The sequence below is a fragment of the Carassius gibelio genome, chromosome B11 (genome assembly GCF_023724105.1).
Source record: "Carassius gibelio isolate Cgi1373 ecotype wild population from Czech Republic chromosome B11, carGib1.2-hapl.c, whole genome shotgun sequence".
Taxonomy (NCBI): domain Eukaryota; kingdom Metazoa; phylum Chordata; class Actinopteri; order Cypriniformes; family Cyprinidae; genus Carassius; species Carassius gibelio.
In genome coordinates, this window is record NC_068406.1 from 12,133,701 (window position 1) to 12,155,790 (window position 22,090).

At 35.6% G+C, this 22,090-nt stretch overlaps 1 protein-coding gene across 3 annotated transcripts; it reads left to right on the forward strand.

Moving 5' to 3' along the window:
- Positions 1-5,463: 5,463 nt before the first annotated feature.
- On the forward strand, positions 5,464-21,926 carry col6a2 (collagen, type VI, alpha 2). Of its 3 annotated transcripts, none has more exons than XM_052569537.1 (28): positions 5,464-5,645; positions 8,852-8,947; positions 9,710-10,317; positions 10,479-10,499; positions 11,792-11,857; positions 11,978-12,031; positions 12,168-12,212; positions 12,543-12,569; positions 12,665-12,691; positions 12,805-12,849; positions 12,938-12,991; positions 13,068-13,130; positions 13,229-13,291; positions 13,372-13,425; positions 13,516-13,551; positions 13,636-13,698; positions 13,903-13,965; positions 14,086-14,148; positions 14,265-14,327; positions 14,416-14,466; positions 14,573-14,671; positions 14,801-14,863; positions 16,006-16,041; positions 16,116-16,161; positions 16,245-16,397; positions 16,575-17,030; positions 17,129-17,167; positions 18,542-21,926. In XM_052569537.1, exons 2-28 carry the CDS (start codon positions 8,860-8,862, stop codon positions 18,802-18,804), a joined length of 2,709 nt encoding a protein of 902 aa, XP_052425497.1. In that variant the 5' UTR covers positions 5,464-5,645; positions 8,852-8,859; the 3' UTR covers positions 18,805-21,926. The 3 variants fall into 3 exon arrangements, with proteins under 3 accessions (XP_052425497.1, XP_052425495.1, XP_052425496.1); XM_052569535.1 differs by having other exon boundaries at positions 5,469-5,645; positions 20,465-21,926; XM_052569536.1 differs by having other exon boundaries at positions 5,469-5,641; positions 20,465-21,926.
- The last annotated feature ends 164 nt before the right edge of the window (positions 21,927-22,090 follow it).

Below are 22,090 nucleotides of genomic sequence, written 5' to 3' on the forward strand. Positions count from 1 at the left end.
GCGATTCGACAGCAGCTGAGAGCAGGCTGCCCACCTGGTAACGTGATTGGGCTAGAACGAACGTGCTGGAGATGTATTTATAGTCACAGGAGGAGCGTTTTTACTGACGAGATGCGCATGAAAACCGCATTCGGTTTTTTGCACAGCCCTAACATCTAGTTAACATCTAGTTAAGCTAAACAGCGTTGCCCTTTGTGTAATAAGTTACAGAAACTGTTAAACGCACCAACTTAAATAATAAAATACACTTACCGAGTGTGGTCCATAAACAATGCCTTCTCCAGACAAAGAGGGAACTGTTCCATCTTTCAAGAATAATCTGTGTGCAAATCCAGCATTAAACTGATTGAGATTGAGAAAGTTGTCCTCAGTAAGCTGTCCTCAGCAAAATGAGCTGCACATAATTTTACATGTGCATTATAATTTTCGGGAACCGAGTTAAACATAAATTGTAACCATTGATCTCTAAGTACAGCGTTCCTGGGAAGCCCAAACAAAGATGATTGGACTCAGAGATGAAAAAAACAGCGTTTCAACAACATGGCGACAAACACAAACAGCTCTTCCTTCTTCTCCGTCGGAGCGCAACAAGGCCGCGCCCCCCTTTTTGTGAATTCATGTGGGCGGGGGTTAGTCAAAAAAACTGTTTTAGTGACGTCATTATTGCAGGAACTAGAGGGCTGTAGTCCAAATGGTTCGTTTTTTGTAGGCGAATTCTGTTAAATCAAATATCTCGCTTGGCATTGAACTTTGAGCTTTAGAATTTTACAGATATTATTTATACTCTAACAACAACATTACACACTAACTAAAGTTTAAAACATGGAATCACGAAGAAGGGGACCTTTAAGTGAAAGTAAACAGTGGAGAAAGAAATCGAATGTCTATCATTATAATGGATGCATTGTCTCTTAAAGTGACTGCGCCTAATTCACCAACAGTCAAACCAAAAATAATTCAGACACCAGATAAAAATTTTTATATTTTTTTTTACTAGTGCAGGGGTGCAGGACATTTTAGCTCATTTAAGTGAGTATAGCAAAATAAAGTAAACTGTGACATATTATACCCAAAAATTCTTCATACAGTGGTGTGTGCTTAAGTGTTTTTTTCTTTAATTTCTAATGTGAACGTTTTACACCAAAGACTGAAAAAAAATTAATCATTACAAAAGTATTGATAGTTGTGTAAATATGGTCATACTACAACATAACAGTTGTCTGAATGTAAACCTTTACATATATTTCTATCAAAGTTATCTGACATTATCAAGATGAATTTGTTCTGACACAGTTTAACTCTGAGTTATCATATTTTACATTTTCTAAACTATAGCAAATACACTGTGAGAAATGTTGACTTAAACATTATGTAACTAGCACAAATAAATTAATAGAACGAACATACAAACTAAACAACCTGCACCAGGGCCCCGTAAACACCAGTTATGGCCATAATTAACTTTTTCTCATAATTTTCAACATTTTAATACAAATCTAATCTCATATTTTTTCTCATTTTAATTTTTTTTTTTTGTCAATTATGCCTTTAATTTCTTAATTTAACGTATTAATGCCAAAATTTCATCTTTAAAAAAAAAAATCTATTATAATATCTCATATTTTGGACTTTTAATCTCATAATTACAATTTAATATCTCATAATTTTAATTGATGTCATTATTATGACTTTTAAGTTTTACTTTTATTTTCATACATGGTACAAATGCTTCCAAAAACAGCTTAAGGTTTTACAAAACAGTATTTAAATGTGATCATGTATAGCTTATCCTGTAGCAGAGTTGTTCAGCGGGATCTTGATGTAGTGGAGTAAGTCGTTTTTCGTTTGTGTGCTTGTAACTGGATGGAAGTATGGAAACATTCTTGCAGCGTTAGTCATCCAGTGCCTCTGAGACAAACCAGATTCAGTCCCCCCTCATTCAGACCCCTTCCATCCCCTTTTTCCTCTATCCCTTTCTCTCCTTTTTAAGGAAATATGCAATTGTTGCCAAGAAACAGAAAAAAAAAACCATAAACCCATTCTGTCTCATGAGTACGGCCTGATTATTGTGCTGAAATAGTGCTTCCTCTCTGCTAACTCCACAGTGCACCGATGCTGTCTCATTTCTCTTCACACAGGTGCTTGACATCAGAATAGTTTTCACTCAGAATTTTTCCAGAGAAGTGTCTAAGCTGATCAGATGAGGGAGTCAGAGCCTGAAAACAAGCTAGTACAAAAAACAAAAACAAAAAAATTTAGAAAAGGGAGGTGCTTTCAGTCTTAACTGCAGAACAGGTTTGTTTTCATCTGCTTTTCTAAGTAGTGACCTGGACTATAGAACTTGTGGAGCTCAAGGTCAGAGATGGCTCTGTAACAGATCAATGTGTATACATATTTTTGACTGTGTTTGGACTTGATATACAGTACATGTATGTATGTATGCATACGAACATGCCGCACACGAAGTGTTTAAAAGTCAAAGGGAAGCAAAAAACGACAAAATCCAGCTGGAAGCTGTTGTTATTCATGTGTGTTTGTGTGTGTGTGTGTGTGTGTGGGAGAGAGAGAGCGCATGCACATCTGTATACATTTATGAGTGTGACCACGGAAATATCTGTACATGTGCGCTGTTTATTGTGTGTAAGCAGTCGAGTGTGTTACTGTTTGAGCCTCAGATTTGTTAACAAATTGCAGACTTACCAAGTGAGAATCACTGCCCAATCTTCTTTAATATTTTGGCATCAGTTTCACATTTATTTTGTTTAAATGCCTAATAAAACAGCTCCATTTGAACTGATTTGAATAGCTGTTGTCTTCCACATAAAACAGACAATTAAAAAGTAGCCATTTAGGATCTTAATGCTGGAGCAACCGTCACAATATACACGTTTACATAAAGCAACTGTATGTAGGCTAATGTTTTTGTTGTTGTTGTTTTTACCTTGAAATATCAATTTCAAAAGCATTCTGATGTATACTGTCTGCTTATATGATGAATGGTCTCTGTTTCTTTCTCACAGTCCCCGCCAAAACATCTGTTCTGGGCGTTGTTTGGTGGTGAGAAATTACAAAAGTGGCTGATTGATTTACTGCAGCAACAAATGTACATGTGCATATATGTATTTTAATTTTGACAGTGATATACACAGTGAATTTCACTCACTTAAGGGGGCTTCAAAGTCACAGAAATAGGCCTACACAAAACAACATACAGTTGTTTTAAATTTAGCTTTTCTTTTCAGTATAACCAACCAACTTCATTGTGTGAAGTTAAACTTTGGGTTAATGATTGGAACATGCTGCACTGAATGATACCTTAATGTTCCCTGAACATACAAAATGTCTTTGTTGTTGTTGTTGTTACACGGACATTCATTGAACAATGCGTTTTATCATTTAGCAGGCATTATATTGTTACTTAGCTGAACGTCCAACTGAAATGTAAAAAAATAAAAATCTTACATGAAAATGTAAATAATGTTTTTGTGCATATAGTTTGTGAAAATGATTAATAATCAGTTAACTTTAAATTAATGTTCTTTTAATGTTACTGAAGGAGCATTTGCTCATAATTTGAGAGAACCTTGCAAGAACATTATCCACTGGTTTGAGAACTTTTTCTGTTCGCTGGGGCACTATTGTTGAATCATTTATCTTAAGTATATTGCAGCTCATGCAAAACAGCATCTAAGTATGTCTTTCCCTCTGTTACTCCTGCATTTGGAATGTAAATGGCTTCTTTTGTATCCTGGGTTCATGGGGATATTTGTGCAAGTGATAAGAAAATTCTGTGTTACTTTTGAAAGGATGTGAAAGATAGATTTTTTTTTCACATTAGTTTTTATTTTTATTTTTACAGCTTTCTCTGGCTTTGGGGAAATCCCAAATCCAGCCACCCTGATCCTCCCTACCCAGCAGAACAGGACACATATGGCTTACAGGCTGAATGAAGAACTGGCCAGTAATTTCCTCTGCTCAGGTGGTGCCATATTCCTTTTGAGGTTTAGTTGTATCATGCACTTTTTTGTAGTATGAATGCTGGCATACCATTCAGCAGGAGTGAGTTAAGTCTGGGAGGTTTTTCTGGGCGTGCACGCACTCATGTTTATGGGAGTGTTTACTGGAATATGAATGTTTATGTAGATATCTTTTGGTGAAGGTGACTCAGTGGAGCAACTCCGTCAATTGTGACTGGAACATACTCTGACAGATGCCTACATTTGGAAATACTTATATGCAGCTGGTCCATGTAATTGACTAAGGAAACGACTGTAACCATAGATACTTATAAAAATAAATAAAATAAAAAATGAATAAAAAACTTGGCGAAGCTTGGAGCCTCTTGAGAGCATGTTCAGATCACATTTCTCCCTAAAACAACAACAAATTATATGCTGCATATGAAAATTAAGCCAATTTTTATAATCATTTAAATTCTTGACATTCTGATATTATTTTCATACGGAGCCCCGGACATAGCATTAAAAAAAAACAAAAAAACAAAAAAAAAACAAATATATATATATATATATATATATATATATATATATATATATATATATATATATATATATATATATATATATATATATATATATATATATATATTTTTTTTTTTTTTTTTTTTTTTTTTTTCATGCTACTAATTCGTTCCCTCGAAGTATTAAACCTGCACAAGATTATTATTTCGTTGCCTCGATTTTCTAAATCGTGTGCATAATTCATACATCAGTGGAAGAAATTAGTAAATTATGCACACGATTTTTAGCCTACAATTTTTTTCCTGCGTGCCATGTGCGGGGCTTCGTATTTTCATTAGGTAGGTTAAAATTAAGCACAAATTCTCATTACGCAAAATCATCTCATTCTTATTACCGTAAGATGAAAAAAAGCATGATATATTATTCAAATGGAAAAGTATTTATACTTTTCAAATAAGAAGTACAACAACAACAGTACGATAGTCTATATATAGCCTATATATAGATAGATAGATAGATAGATAGATAGATAGATAGATAGATAGATAGATAGATAGATAGATAGATAGATAGATAGATAGATAGATAGATAGATAGATAGATAGATAGATAGATAGATAGATAGTATGTAACGTCTTTACTAATACAATTTGGCAGAGATTTTCCCATGCATTCTCTAGAAAACTGCAAATAGAACAAAAAAAAAAGAGTTTTGGAAAGTTTTTTTTTGGAAACGAGCAATCATTTTGTGGAGAATTGCACTTCATCACACGTTTAAAAAAAAAAAATTCAATAAGATGTCCTCACTCAGGACTTTGTGAACATGTGTGGGTGATCCATAATCCCCCTTCTCTTATCACCAGATCAAAGTCGTGAGGAGTGGGGTGTAGTCCATCAGTGTGGATGCACAGCGCCGCCAGGCGGACAGAAGAGGCAGTGCACAGATGCTCCGTTCCCTCAGAGCAGATGAAGGAGGGACGACAGACTTCTTTTGAAGCTGGGTGAAGCTCAGAGGAAACTTCTCCTGCAGCTTGGCTTCTCACTCACTCTCTTATTTTGGAATTTATTCCGATTTCTGCTTTACTTAGTACGAAATGTTTGATTGTTAACCTTAAACATAAATCAGCACTCGAAAAGTTCTTCAGATTTCCTGATCTTGGGTGGGTAAGTGATGTCTGACTTTTATATAACTTTGCAGTGCGTTTCTGTCTCTGAAGAGTGGACGTTTTGGAAATGCACTTAAAAGTTTGGAAAGTCACTTAAACTATCACTTAGGTGCACATTGTTCAGCTATTCTGTAATCTAAAAATTTTCGCTTGCTCTTTCAATCAGCCGAAAAACTATTTTGTTTAAGAATAAACGGTTTTGCATGCTTTATTATTTGTGATTTCAAAACTCAAAGTGTGTTGCATGTACTTAATCAAGATATTTAATGTCGTTGTTCGTCCTATATGCCACATCTGTGCTGCTGCTCTTTTTAATTGATTGTAGACTATTTTTGGATAATTTGAGTTTAGATTATGGCTATATATTTTCGTATACTGTATATTACATATCAACATATTGTCTAATGGGCCTCAAATACAGTAGCCTGCCTGGAGTTATGTTGTAATCAGTATGATAAACAAAAAACCTTGATACCGAATGTAATAAAATAACTAGCGCTGTGCAACAATTACATTTTTAATCCCGATTAATCATGCGATGTCTGCGACTAATCGCCATTAATCACACTGTTATGCACAACATTCAATGATGAATTCAAAAGTATTGTATTGCGCACTTATGCATTTAAAAGAACTACAGTATGACCAATAGTGCAATAACATTTTGTTTGCACACTTTAAACAAATAAGTATTTTTTTTCTTTGACATAACTTAGTAGCAGGTAAAATATGTCTTGTAAATCTCAACTTTAACATTAATCAAATTAAATATAAAACCAAAGTTATTTGCTACTGCCTGGGCACTAATGTTTTTATAGGAAATATATATTTTTTAAGTTTGTTATAGAAAAATAAGTTATGCTCAGAGTCCAGATCCTCGATATTAACATGTAACAGACGCCTTCTGAGTAGACACCTTGACTATTGTCCCCCAAAGCCCGGTTCGTTTGATTAGTATGACAACTTCGTGCCGCGCGTGGGCCCGGTTCTTTTAGCCGTTCCTGGCTCGGTTGGAAGAAGTGGGCCAGGGCACAGTTCAGTTGGGCTCGAGCACAGTATGCATGTAGTTTCAGATCGGAGAACTTCTGATACATGCAGCATGCTTGCGTGTACATTTTTAGCAGCAAAAGTGATAGATCTGTAAAGCAATATATTGTGAGAGGGCTGTGTGCAGAGCTGATCCTATGTAGACATAAAGTACGCAAGCTGTGTTGGGCCCCCGAAACACTAGGGGTCCCACTTGCTCTCAAAGTTGATTTAATTGTAGTTTCGTTTTTGTATTTGGCCAGTGGTTATTAAAGCCTCTTATGTCATTTATTTAACTGCTGTGCGCAGTCGCCCTTCCTACAAAAAAATCAGTCAAATCCAAGCAGTAACCTCTGGCTCTCTGTCGTGAAGCCAACACGGAAGTGACTTAAACTGTAATTCGTCAACTTGCCGCTAGAGGCTGGCTGCAAAAGGGATTCAATTCAATAGACTTCCCGTGTTAAGATGCCCAACTTTACAGCAGAAAAAAACATGTTTACAGCCTGGTAAAAAAAAATTATTTTGGTCTGAATAAACAATTTTGTTCTCATGAAAACTGTGAGGGGGGTGAATTTTTTTTTTATAACTATCATCTGTTTAAATTATATTAAACCTTAAAGTTCTTCATAATTAAGGGCGTGGCCACTTGAATGACAGGTGGATTGCTGCTGCTGAACCTGCAGTCAAGCTAGGTGGGCGTGGCTTCAGCAACAAGTTCCCAACTTTTTGCTTATTTTCGATTGTCCAGGAGTGACGCATGATGACGTGCTGCCAAGATGGCATGTTTTTATGATATGTCTTTATACAGTCTTAGGTGAAATCTTGTAATGTGAATGCCATACAGTGTCTTATCGGAGACAAAAAAACAAAACAAAAAGAACGGGTTGCACGACTCCTGCAAGAGTGAATATGGACTTTGATGATGATTCATCAAGCATGCAAATGCACATCTTTGTGGTTATTGTAATAAGTATTTATTTAGTAAGATGTTAACAACTTGCATAAAAAAATCTTCGAAATCGAAGTTTGAAATAGAACCGTGTAAATTATGCTGTAAGACAAAACAAGAAAGTCACTTCGGGTAACGTTGACCACACCCTTATTTTACTCAAATGTTAATAATCCAATGTAAAAGCCATTGGATTTCATGAAACAATTTTTTTTTTTCTGGGTTTTAAAACTACAAACTGACTTTAATGGCATCCAATAACATTCAGAATCAAAACAAGCTCTTATTCTACAGACGATGGATGAATCTCTGGCTCCAGTATACATTTTGTTAACAAATGAACGCTTATGAAAAAAACAACAACAACAACATGGTTTCACTACAAATAAAACCAATAAAACATGGTTACTATAGTTAAACCATGGTAACCACAAAAATGGATTTGCTAGACTAACCATAGTTTAACCATGGTATTTATAGTAAAACTGGTTATACAAATGGTAATCAATATGCCAACAAACCCTGGTTACTACACTTTTACTACAATAAAACCATGGTTTATTTATCGTGACTATAAATGTATGATATCTAATTTCCAAATTTACCACAAAAAAAAGGATTATAGATATGCCTAAAAATCTATGGAATTTGTAAGATGTATATAGTAAGTTTTATAGACCAAGGTGGCATAACACTTCATTTCCCAGAATACCATTGCCTCTTGAATTCCTATCCTTCAATGTTCAGTTGAACTGCCAATGGGTGTGGCCGATTGAGTTCAAATGTTTCCAATTGACAGTTAGCTCTGTTTAAACATGTTCAAGGGCATCTCTATAACATATTTGACACAAATTCAATAATAATTTATCTTAATTAATGAAATATTGTCTTATATTAATCTTTTTACCATTTTAGCTGTTTCTGTGCCCATTGTTAGATGGATAATGCAACTGGACTGATGCAAACGATTCTGTGAAAGTCACTTTATGCACTTTTGTTTTATTGAAAGTAATTTTATGATTGCGCATTAGAGTAATTTAAAGTGGTAAATAGTCAAATTCCCCAAATTCTGGCACTGGAGAGACATGTTTTGCTTGCTGTCAAAATTCCTGGTGTTTTGTAAATGTATTTGGCATGCTAGAATATAACAGATGTCCACAGATGGGAACAAATTCTGAGCGTGTTGTGAACGTGGTTAACACATCCTGTTTTTTGTTTTGTGTGTTTAGGAAGGAGAATGAGGATGATGAGGCTATCGATCCTCCTGTTGTTTGTGGTCATTCACACACAGGTCCAGATTTCAGCCAGCCAGACTCCCTGCGGAAGTGAGGAAACGCTTATTACAGTTACCTAATTATTCTATTCTATGAATGCATTATTCATTACACATGTTTATTTAAAAATATGGATGGGTGCATTCAACTGATCAAAAGTGGCATTAAAAACATTCATAATGTTACAAAAGATTTATATTTTAAATAAATGCTGTTATTTTGGACATTTACTAATAATAATAAAAATAAGGCTTTAACAAAAATATTAAGCAACGTAAGATAATATTAAGAAACGTTTCTTGAGCAATAAATCAGCATATTAGAGTGATTTCTGAAGGATCATGTGAAAAAGAAGACTATAGAGTAATGATGCTCAAATATCAGCTTTGGCATCTCAAGAATAAAATAAATCAACATCAACAAAATAAAATAAAAAAACTAAAAAAAAAAAAATCACACATTCACACATTTTCTTAACCCATTAAATGTATTTATTGTCGCTTATGATCAATTTAATGCATCCTTACTAAATAAAAGTTTTTAATTCCATTAAAAATAAAACCTTTCTTTAAGTTTCCTTGATAAACAGAAAGTAGATATTTTTGAACCATTATGAATGCATTTATTGTCACTTCTTGTGAGCAGTTCATCTTAATTTTATTTTATTTCTTTAAAGAAAAGAAAAAAAAAATATTTACCCAGTACTTTTGAATGGTAGCGTATTATTTTAAGAAATATAAAGATTATTGAATATTATTTTTTGTAGTTTTAGTGACTTAGCTCACTGTATGTGTTCTCTCTCTTTCTCTCTAGAAACAACTGAATGCCCAATCGACTTATACTTTGTCATCGACACATCTGAGACAATAGCTCTGCAGGAGAACCCACCTGGCAGCTTGGTAGAGAGCATCAAACAGTTCACCGAAGCTTTTGCCAGCAAACTAGAAGATGTTAAATACAAAGGTTCAGTTCAGATCAGCTGGTCTGTAGGAGGCCTTCACTTCTCCCAGCGGCAGGAGATCATCAGTGCAATCACCAGTAAAGATAGATTCATCAGTGATCTCAGAAGAATAAAATACTTGGGCAAGGGCACGTACATTGACTGCGCCATCACCAACATGACCCACCAGCTGGTCCACTCACCATCCAAACCCAATGCCAAACGCTTTGCGGTGGTAATCACCGATGGTCATGTGACAGGAAACCCATGTGGTGGGATCAAAGTGGCGGCGGAACGAGCACGTGATGAGTTCATTAAGATCTTCTCTGTTGCATCATCCAGGAACCTAGAGGAGGCGGGACTTAGGGAGATTGCTAACTCACCTGCTGGTGTTTATCGTAATCACTACATGGCGGTTGATCTCACGGGAGTGCGGCCACTCATAGTGCAATCAACAATTGATCGCATTTATGACATAATGGTAATGCAATGCCTTTAATACTTTTCTTGTGGATATGCAGTGGCATAATATCGTAAAATGTATTAATTGATGAAGAAACTATTTAGTACTTCATTCATATTTGTTGTGAGCAAAGGGCTATTATTATAATAATCTTTCTTTGATCTTGTTCTTTCTTACAGCTTCATCTGGCTTATCAAGAGGTGAGATCCATATGAGTGTACAGCCATTTGTTGATTTAAGTGATTTTTTTTCTTCATTGGGTGCAAACATGTTGCATCACTTTCCTCAGACGTCTTGCTATAAACTCCTCAAATATACTGTGCATATCCATTGTGGTGTTCCACAGGGATCCGTTCTGTTCCTCTTTTGTTTTCCCTCCACATGCTCCCTTTGGGCTCAATACTCCAGAAACATAACGACTTCCAGCTGTATCTTCCAATCAAACCAGGAAATAACTCTTCATTAGATCATCTTTATGAATCATCACCATCTTAATGAAGTCAAGACCTGGAAAACAAATAAACTGCTGTTACTAGCAAACCTATGCTGTCAGGTCACATATTTAGTATTTTAGTATAGGTATTTATTATTAAACACTATTTTATATTTAATATAATTAAAAATGACTTCACAAAAATAAGATGACTTCACATTGAATGTCAACTCCGTCTTTGGCCCATCACCACTGTCAGAAAGAAAATCTTGGTGACATCTGACGGTGTTCACAAATTTGGCATTTCTTTCACAAAAGAAATGGAGTTCAGGTAGCAGCCTATTTTCTTTTGTTTTTTCTGTTGATGCTTGATGCTTATAAAACCTACTTCAGAAGAATACAATTATCTAACGCTGGAAATATTAATGTGTTTGTTTGATATTAATATTAATAAATTATGAATATTAATATTAATGTGGCAAGGGGGTCCATTAGAGTGACAGCTGGCCATGATATTCCCCCCCATAAAATTTTATTTTTCATTTTAATGAACGTTTGACAGTGTTGACACCATTTCATCCATTTTATAGCATAAAGATTAAACATCATCCCCCATAACATTTACAATTGAATTTTTTTTTTTTTTCAGTTTTAAACCTAATAGCAATTACAATTGCTGGACATGTTTTGTCCCATGTCTCAACGATCAGTGATATACATTTTGATACTTAGTTTTTCTGTGTTGTTGTTGATACAGTACTTCTCCCCCCTTTTTCTCTTTTAAATTCTGATTTATTTTCATTGTACAGCACTTTGGATGAACTATGGTTGTTAAACTTGCGCTCTATAAATGAAATTTGCCTTGCCTTGCCTACAAATGAAAGGAGGGTTTTTCAGCAATGAAACAGAAGAACCATTTTTCACCTTTCAGTGAACAGTTCTTCAAAAAAAAAAACATTTTTTTCTCAGCGTGAACAACATTTTTAAAGTGAAAAACCTTTTTTTCAACTCTTTTTACATTACAATGTTTTATAATTCTATTTCATCCTTACTTTCCAGTGCTACTCTACGAAATGTCTAGAGACTCCAGGACCTCCGGGTCCATCGGGACACAGGGGACAGAAAGTGAGTCTTAAAAAAACTCAATTGGGTTTAAAAACACAGCACTGCCAGAAATCTTATCAAGTAATTTCACTCTCTTTTTCTTTCTGCTCAACGCTTGATCTAACTTCTTAATTATTACAGGGAGCTAAAGGAGATAATGGCGACCCCGGTCTTAAAGGTCAAAGAGGACGTCCTGTGAGTACAAACCAGTTCTATTGAATGAATTTGGTAAAACACTGCATTTCAACCAAAGACTGTATTAAATCTAATGTTTATTCAGTTGTGCTCTCACACCAGTACTATTTGTATTAACTCATGTCAAAACCTACAGGGAGATCCGGGTATTGAGGGACCCATTGGACATCCTGGACCTAAAGTAAGTTCTTCACATTCCTCATGTGCGATTAAATGCCTAATCATAAACCAATATGTATTGATGAGACCAATTTTTTTCTGATCATGTTTGGCTAATTTAAGATTATCTGCAATAAGTGTTTTCGCTTGGCCGATTACTAGAAGGTATAAGGGCAATATATACTTTTCTTTTTTTGCGATCAATGATATTAAATATTGTGTTAATTGCTCAGTTCACTTCAAGCATTTCATTTCAGTTTCTGTGTAAATCTATTGAGCTGTCATTAAAATAACTGCACTTTATTTGTCCAGATTACTGTTTGTAACTACTCTCCTGTTTATTGTCATTTAGGGAGAGACTGGTCTTAAAGGTGAAAAGGTATGATTTCCTCAATGTTATCTGTAAGTTCTAACAAATATGGTTGACTTATTATCATGCACAACAAATGTTACATGCTAATTTTCTGTTTTTAGGGAGAAATGGGAGCACAAGGGAAAAAGGTAAGTTCCTTAGAATGTTTCCTTATCATTTTATATTTTCTCTGTTTACAGAATCTTCCATGCTGCATCTATTTTGAAATATTTATAATTCTCTTTTTTTCTTTTTCGAACAGGGTGTTGCTGGAGCATCGGGAAGAAATGGAACAGATGGGCAGAAGGTAAGAAATAGTAAATGTGGGGTAGTGAGAAATGAAAATAATTAAAACAAATACAAAAATGTAATAAAAATGGCTATTTTTTAAATAGGGAAAAATTGGCAGGATAGGCGCTCCTGGCTGCAAAGGTGACCCCGGCGACAAGGTTTGAGTCTTTTCTTTTGGGGTAACAGATACTGATATTATGCAAGTCCATTGACAGATGAATGTGCCTTTTAAAGGGTCCTAATGGCTATCCTGGAAGTGTTGGAGAACCTGGTCTTCGAGGGGTTCCGGGAGAAAAGGTACCTGAGAAATTGCAGGAAAAAGAAAAATGGGCATTTATCTAAAAGCCTTTATGCATTGTGTTTCGATGTGTCATGGTTCCTAACTTTCTTCTCAGGGCGATCCAGGTCGTCCAGGAAGATCAGGTCCTCTTGGGATAGCTGGAGATCCTGGACCCAAAGTAAGATTTTATAAATACAAACATTACACTAACATTAGTTATCGATCATAATGTAATATGCTCTCTGACCCCCCCTACAGGGAGAGAAAGGAAGTCCCGGATCACCTGGAATTCCTGGCCAGAAAGGATCTGCTGTATGTATTTATTTAAATTATGGTCATAATTGTTATTTTAACATTGTAAAATACAGATGATGTTAAAGAGAACTTTGTTTTGTTTTATAGGGTACAGCTGGAGGACCTGGACCTAAAGGCGACCCTGTGAGAAATTCTCATCCTGTTATATTTCCCTTGTAAGACTAAAGTAGGTTGAATTTTGATGATATTTACCATTGTCTTTTTTAGGGAAGACGAGGAGATTTTGGGCCTAAAGGCAGCACTGGAAGCAATGGGGCAAAAGGAGAAAAGGTCAGTGTAGGGTTCACTAAAAATTATAACTTTACAAAATAATTGGTTCTCGGTTAAAAAAGGTGCTTGGTAAGTGGCTTTTATTGTATTATAAACTCAGATTTCATGAGGGGAGACTATGTTATTTAACAATTATTTTAACAATTAATTGATTGATTGATTGAATTGATCCTGATTGATTAAAATATCGAAACTGTCTGACAGGGTGAACCAGGTTCTGAGGGACCCAGGGGTCTTTCGGGCGAAGATGGCAACAAAGGATCCAAGGTAAATGTCACTGATTTGGCTGCTTAAAACATGTCATTGCTGAAAATAGATTTTTACTGGTTTTATCATAAATATCAATGAAAACATAAACATTTATGTGGCTCTTGTTGCTCACTTTAGGGTGATAATGGACTTCCAGGACCAAGAGGACCACCTGGAGCTTCTGGAGAACCAGGCAGAAATGTAAAAATGACTAAATCTTGCTAAATATCATATTTTACAGCCATTGCTCAATACAAACTGGCTGAAAATGTCCAAAACCAAAAACAGCTTGTTACAGCATGTTATGTCTGTTGTAGGGTTCCCAAGGTGATGCAGGCGATTCTGGCCCTAGAGGTGATCCTGGCCCTCTAGGACCAAAGGTACTTCACACACAAAACAATCCGATGGTTTTAAAATCAATGCTTTCATTTCTGTTGTAAATACAATATACGGATTCTTTTGCCGTAGGGTGATTCTGGCAGACCTGGATTCAGCTATCCTGGACCAAGGGGACCTACGGTAGTTACATTTGTACTTGGACTGAAAGAAATGTCAATTTACAGAGCTTTAGATCACGTTCCATTTTATATTTTACAAATAAATGTAATAAATCTGTGTTTAACAGGGTGACAGGGGTGATAAAGGTTCACTTGGTCCAAGGGGAAGTAGAGGAGACTGCGGACCAAAGGGTGACCCAGGTCTAAAGGGAACTCCTGGAGAGCCGGTCAGCAAATTGACTCATTTTTGTTGCATGTTTACTGTTCAGAAGTTTTTTTTATAAAATCAAAATGAAATGCCATTTGCAACCAGTTTTTCTTTCACAGTGTGATCATATTTTTTCATCGTGTTTCAGGGAGAGCCCGGGCCTTCAGGAGAACCTGGACAAAGGGGGACTATAGGAGACCCAGGAAGAAATGCAAGTTTAATTTTTAGTGCATATTAATGTTAAAATGATGTTCGGGTAGGGCTGAGTGATAAACTATATCATAACAAGATCATTGATGTCTCACAATGATAAGCAGAAATAAGAGCAACAACAGTCAGTCAGTGCATGCTGCCATTAAGACAGCTTGTTCTCATTTCATCTAGTATATCCATGTCTTCAGCCTCAATATACAGTATCTGAACACAGGGAAATCTGCAGAGCTGCTCAGAGAGTTGCTCCATTTTAGAATTGAATTTGATCAAAAATACAATTGAATACATAAATACTCTCACATACACACACACCCACACACACACATATGTTGGTATATGTGGTTTATGGGGACTCTCCATAGGCGTAATGGGTTTTATTCTGTACAAACTGTATTTTCTATTGCCCTACCCCAACCCTACACCTAAACCTAACCCTCACAGGAAACTTTGTGCAATTTTGGAATTTCAAAATAACTAATTCTGTATGATTTATAAGCGTTTTGAATTACGGGGACACTAAAAATGTCCTCATAAACCACATCCTCATTGTAATACCTGTGTCATACCTATGTCATTATACAAATTTGTGTTCTCGTTAACCACATAAACAAGCTCACACACACACACACACGTAATCTCAGACTCTTGGAGCAGATCTGGGGATTAAGTTCATGTTTTCATGCCTTCATATTTGAAAAATGATGTACTATGCGAAATAGATATATATATAGTTATCTATTTTTCTTTTATACAGTTATTGAGAAGCATTTTATTATGGAAAACACATAATTTATAAAAAAAAAAATAATGAATTGGTTTTAATTGGGCTCTAAATTAAAATGTAGCTAAATCTGTGGAGTTGAATTATGAACAAACAAGTTATGTTTACATTCATTCTCAATATCTAACAAACACGTGGAAAGCGTTTCCTTCACCATCAATGGTAAATGAATATCATTATATTGTTGATATGGAAAATAATTTTCGTCCAGCCATACATTTGTGATATTTCATTGATTTGGCCATAGAAAAGTCCTTAAACAACAGTAAATGGTAGCATTAAACCAAGTTCTGAATGGTTGACAATGCGATTTAAAGTGAATTCTTTTATTAAATGATTTCAAATTGTGTCCTTAACAGGGTGACCCTGGACCAGAGGGAGACCCTGGCCTTACTGTAAGCATTAAGTTATTAAATTGCTCAAAATTACTTCATGGAAAAATGTTGACTATATAACATATATTTCTCAGGAATGTGATGTCATGAACTACATCAGAGAGACCTGTGGATGCTGCGGTAAGATTCTCATACTGAAATTCTCATTATAAAAATAAATGTGCTGCTGCAGTATACTAAGTAAATGTTCTTGTCTGTTTCAGACTGTGAAAAGAGATGTGGTGCCCTGGATATTGTGTTTGTGATTGACAGCTCTGAAAGTGTGGGGTTGACCAACTTCACCCTTGAGAAGAACTTTGTGATCAACACCATCAACAGACTGGGCTCAATAGCAAAAGATCCCAGTTCTGAAACAGGTAAAAAGACATTGAAAGACCAGCGTTTGCATTCATATTTACTTGAGAAAATTTTTAAAATGTCAATTTTTTTTTATGAATATCTTTAGAAAAAAGCCTGAATTAGCTTACTTTAAGTAGCAATGCAGAAGTGGTTTGATGTAATCTAACAACATCTGTTTTTGCTAAATATCTCAGGCACTCGAGTCGGGGTTGTCCAGTACAGTCACAATGGAACATTCCAGGCCATTCGCCTCAACGACTCCAAGATCGACTCGATGTCCGCCTTCAAAGACGCAGTGAAGAAGCTTGAATGGATCGCTGGAGGAACGTGGACGCCTTCTGCCCTGAAGTTCGCCTATGATAACCTGATTCGTGATAGCCGACGTGCGAAGGCTAATGTGACAGTGGTTGTGATCACAGACGGCCGGTACGACCCTCGGGATGACGACAAACTGCTCAATTACCTCTGCACAGACACCAGCATTGACGTGAATGCCATTGGTATTGGTGACATGTTTGACCAGCCAGAGGAGAACGAAAGCCTCAAGTCCATTGCTTGCAGAAAAGATGGAAGAGTCATGGGAATGAGGCGTTTCGCTGATCTGGTTGCAGAGGATTTCATCGATAGGATTGAGACTGTTCTCTGCCCAGGTGAGTCCTGGCCTGACTTAACTATGTTTTTAGCTTGCTGTCTTGATATCTAGAAATTATTGTCTTTTAATTACTTTTATTTTGTTTATTTGTTTTAGATCCAGTGATCGTTTGCCCTGATCTTCCATGTAAAAGTGGTAAGTGTTGTTGTTCATATACACAAAGATGTGTATGATTAATTCTCCTAATTAGTGTAAAAACATTCTGAATCTTTTTCTTTCAGTTAACTTAATTTATACAATAAAATTCATTAATTTATTATTTGTATTATTTCCTTTACATAGCTGCAATGTTTTTTATAATTTTCTTTTTTCACAGGGTTTAAATGGATTTAAATAGGGGCAAAATACTCTGTACAGTTCATGTAATCAGTGTTATTTTATTATTATTTATATACAATTATAGTATTCATTCATATTTTGAATTAGCTTTTATTTTTATGCTTTCAGCTTAAATTGATCATTTTAGTCATGTTATGCGCATTTGTCATTTTTCACTTTTAGCAATAACAATTTTACCAATAACAACACTGCATACAATATTTTTTATGGCCAATTATTAGATGACACTAATAGTTGTTATGTCAGCCATAACGGCTAGCATGCTAATAAAAAAGTCAGGTTATATTTGGCATATTAAAGTCATATTAATAATGTTTTTTTATCTGCAAAATGATCTAAAATCCACAGAACGGTCTAGATTTGCAAGATAAATGATCAACATGCTGTATTAATAAAAAGTCGTTTTTATATATTAAAGCAACATTTTTGAAAATAGGCTCCTTTTCCAACTCACAGTTGAGTTTTACCGTTTTAGAATCAATTCAGCCGATCTCCGGGTCTGATGTAGCACTTTTAACTTAGCTTAGCATAGATAATTGAATCTAATTAGACCGTTAGCATCTCGCTCAAAAATGACCAAAGATATTACGCAGCACCTGAAAATAATAAAATTATTTTTAGGTGCTGCGTAATATCACTGCGCCTGCTGTATTGCTCTGTCGGTCTTTGTGTACAAAGTGTCCAGTTTTAAATAAGAAAAATATAAAAACTCTTTTGGTATTTTTGATTGAGATGCTAACGGTCTAATCAGATTAAATGATCTATGCTAAGCTAAGCTAAAAGTGCTACCACCAGACCCGAAGATTGTCTGAATGGATTCGAAAACGGTAAAACTCAACTGTTTAACTCTAAGGGAGTTGAAAAATTTGCTTATTTTCAGTGTTCCTTTAATGGTTCAGTACACATAACAAATGGTTCAAGGATGTTCAGTTATCATCTCATATGTTTATGTTATGAATATCAATCATACACTTGTTATGTGTGATAACCAGCCCAGTCTCTCAAGGGAAATGTCACATTATCACAACAAAGGTATAAGTTTGTCAGCAAAATGCACAATGATCAATGCGAAAGATATCAAATCAAAAACTAAAATCAATCAAAACAGCAACGAGGCAGAGCCAGTTGCTAGGAGGCCCCTAAAACTATTGTTTCAACACTCACTTGCAGATGACGCCCTTGCAGAGGAGTGGAAGGACAGTCCCATCCCAACCACTGTACAAAGCCTCCCAAACTTATTCAACAATCTACAAGAGGCCAAACACCCTGATACCTACACCAAGGCTGTAGCTACATTGGCTTATTCAGCCCAGATGGCTAAACTGTCCTCTGAACCTGACAAACAGAGATGGACCGATCTGTTCATTGACTCGTTTAGAGTGATCTATTCCGATATGATGGGAGACCCAAACAAAGCTCTTGGCTTGTGTTAGAAAGCATGATTGGGCATTTCCAAAAAAATTTAAACTGATAGCTTGACTAAAACAGTAAACTTGGCCTCACTGTAGAGTTGTTAAGTAAAAAGCTAGCTGGTCTATGCATGAGTATGGTATTTGCATTAACAATAGTCGAATGCCATTGCTAATACCTCCCTTAAAGATGTAACATTTAATTAGCAAGAAATAGCATGTAATATAGTTAACATCACGGCCAGTTATCAGCCACTTAATTTGTTTGCTAGCCTTTGCTAAAAGCAGTTCCCTGCTACAAAAATGTGAAATGCCAACCTTTGCCTCTTGACCCAATGCCTGCTTCTCTGTAATCATTTTTTATTTTATTTTTTTTGCATCCAGATATGCGAAATGAACACATTTTGATTAGATGAACAGATTTTTTGAAACTTTGCTTGCATAGCATGCTCTCATTACCTTATCCTGTTTTGCTTGATTCCTCAGGGCTTCTAGGATTTTAAGGAATTTTTTATCTTTTATAAATGCTTCGGTGTTGTGAATAGACCAAAGAAGGGTTAGTTTAAATTAAAAATGTCAATTCTGTCATCATTTACTTGCATTGTACAAACCTGTATGACTTTCTTTCTTCAATGGAACACAAAAGGAAATGTTGATCTTTTCCTGAAAAGTGACCAGGGGTTGTCAAACTCCAGAAAGGAAATAAAAACTCCATAAACATGTTTTAAAGTTGTACATCGAAAATCTGAAATTCATACAGGTTTTCAGTTGATGATGACTGAATTGTATTTTATTTTTATTTTTTTTGCTTGATCTATTTCTTTAAACTAAAGCATCTGTAAATGAATGAACAATTAGTTTTGAGACTATATTCATATCAGTTTTGCATTTTGCACATTAAGGCTGAAGTCCCAAGCCTGTAGCTTCATATAGGTTAGAGAAATATCAATGGAGCTTTTTAGTGCTGCTTTACCACGGCCGACTTTTAAATCCCTACTATGTTTTACACAAATAATTAGTATGATAAATTAAGAATTTTTTGTAAACTGCTTTACCAATATTGTTTAAGTTCAATATTTTTTCTGGTTACATTTATTTTCTAAAGCTTATCTGCTATTTAGGCGACAGAAAGCTTTAGAGTATCTGACATATCTTTATCATAGCATTAATTTACTACAACGGCAATTCAGTAAAACTTTTTGTAGCCACCTTATATAACTGTTAATGGCCATTTATGTTTGATGATTATCTCAGTGAATCTTTTTGAATGGAAATACATACCAATGTGAATTAGCTATGAGTATCCTGATGTTGACCATCCGTGAGTGAAAGAGAAAATGGACTAAGAAGGTTTTTCAGCCTGCCATTATAGACAATAATGAGCCTTTTTTTTTTGGCAATGGAAGATTATGTATATTTAGTAGTAAGTATTATATATGTATACTGTATATCAGGAATGTGCAATGAAAAAATGGCAAGCTCTTGGACTGCAAGAAATGCAACTTGAATTATTTCTGACAAATAAATACTGTCTCTTTAGCAATTAAATGTTTATTTTTGTTAGGTTTATTTGCTCTTAAAAGAACCTCATCTCTGTAAACTAACACATTTATTTTGCACAATTCATTTGGCGCAAATCAAGCATGTCATCCAAGACAGTTATTGCTGTTTTTGTATCTTATAGAGCCAGCTGTAGCCGACTGCATCCAGCGGCCTGTTGATCTCATCTTCATGCTGGATGGCTCAGAGCGCATGGGTCAGGAGAATTTCCGCTATGCACGTGAGTTTGTGGAGAAAGTCGCTAACCGCCTGAACCTCGCCCAGGGAGACAGCGATGAACGCAGTGCCAGGGTGGCTCTTATGCAGTATGGTGATGAAAACCAACATCAGTTGGCCTTCAAACTCACCAGCAACTTCACTGTCATTTCTGATGGTGTGGCTAACTTGAGGTACCTGGATTCTACTTCCAATGTGGCAAGCGGTATTATCTACGCCGTCAACAACATTGTCACGAGCAGAGGCACAAGATTGGCTAGACGAAATGCTGAGCTGGCGTTCATCTTCATTACTGATGGGGTCACCAGCACAAAGAACCTGGAGGAAGGCCTTAGCGCGATGCGCAGAGTAGAGGGTGTTCCCACAGTGATTGCCTTGGGCAGCGACCTTGGCAAGGAGACCCTAGAGAAGCTTTCAATGGGAGATGAGACGGCCATTTTCAGGGGTCAGGATTTTGATAGTCTGAACAAACCCAGCTTTTTTGACCGATTTATTCGGTGGATCTGTTGAGGGGTTGGTGGGTTTTTCAGTAACGAAAAGGGGGGGGGGGTGAATGGGTTCAGCACAGTGGTTAGAGTAGAACTGATGCATTTTTTATTACACTAAATCTATGCAATTTATGCACTTATATTGTGGTAAAAAAAGATAAAAATTGTTTGTTATACAGAGTTAGGATTGCTTAGGATAACCATTGGATTAAACTCAATGATTTCACCGGTGGAGATGGGTTTTGGGTACAGGAAAACACTGCAGTAAACCAAGAGGCCAAGTTATTAGTCACACTCCAAAGAATATGTTACTGAAAGTGTTTTTTTGACAAAGTAAATGTATTTTTTTCTGTATTTTTTATTCTGAAAGACATCTAGTTGATTTTTTTATTTTTATTCATATACACAAGGTGCTAAACCAGAGTAAGACTGGAGTTTTTCTTGCATATCATTACCAGATACACAATAGTAAAAAGTGCACTAATTCAGGGGTACAAGAATTTGAAAAAGCACACAGGCCACATTCATTCTGTATTTTTTAAGATAAAATTGTCTAAAAACATTGTTTCATTTAAATTACCATTGACTTAAAAAGGGCCTGCAGTAGCTAAAATAAATCTATGCCACCTCCCACAGCACATTTACTCTTGAGCAAACACATGCTTAGAAATCCAGTGTTTCAGATTTAACATTTACTTACAGTGAAATATAGACCCTTCTTCACACCTACACTTTAATGTACAAGACAATTATTAGTACCACAATCAGTCTCTTAATTTGAACATTTGAATATTTGATATGCTGTTAGACACTTGAATGATGATTTCCATTGTTGCTGTCAAAATAAATTTTAGTACAATAAAACAAGCTGTGGTAACACAACTGAGGAGTCTGTGGTTTTTGTTTATGAAGCAATATTATTTCACCAGGTTTGTTTAAAACAAATGAGAAATCTATTCCACTCCACCCTAATTCTGCTAATTCTGCTAAAGTAGCTGTCTGTGGTTGTTGTTTTTACTGAGAAACATAAACATGAAACATGAAAT

What these genes read in the sequence shown, in the direction of transcription:
- col6a2 (XM_052569535.1), top strand. Translation starts at nt 8,860, where the DNA reads ATGAGGATGATGAGGCTATCGATCCTCCTGTTGTTTGTGGTCATTCAC. An exon ending in AAGGTGACCCCGGCGACAAG is followed by an intron (nt 12,992 to 13,067) that starts GTTTGAGTCTTT and finishes TGCCTTTTAAAG; the next exon opens with GGTCCTAATGGCTATCCTGG. An exon ending in AGGGAGACCCTGGCCTTACT is followed by an intron (nt 16,042 to 16,115) that starts GTAAGCATTAAG and finishes TATATTTCTCAG; the next exon opens with GAATGTGATGTCATGAACTA.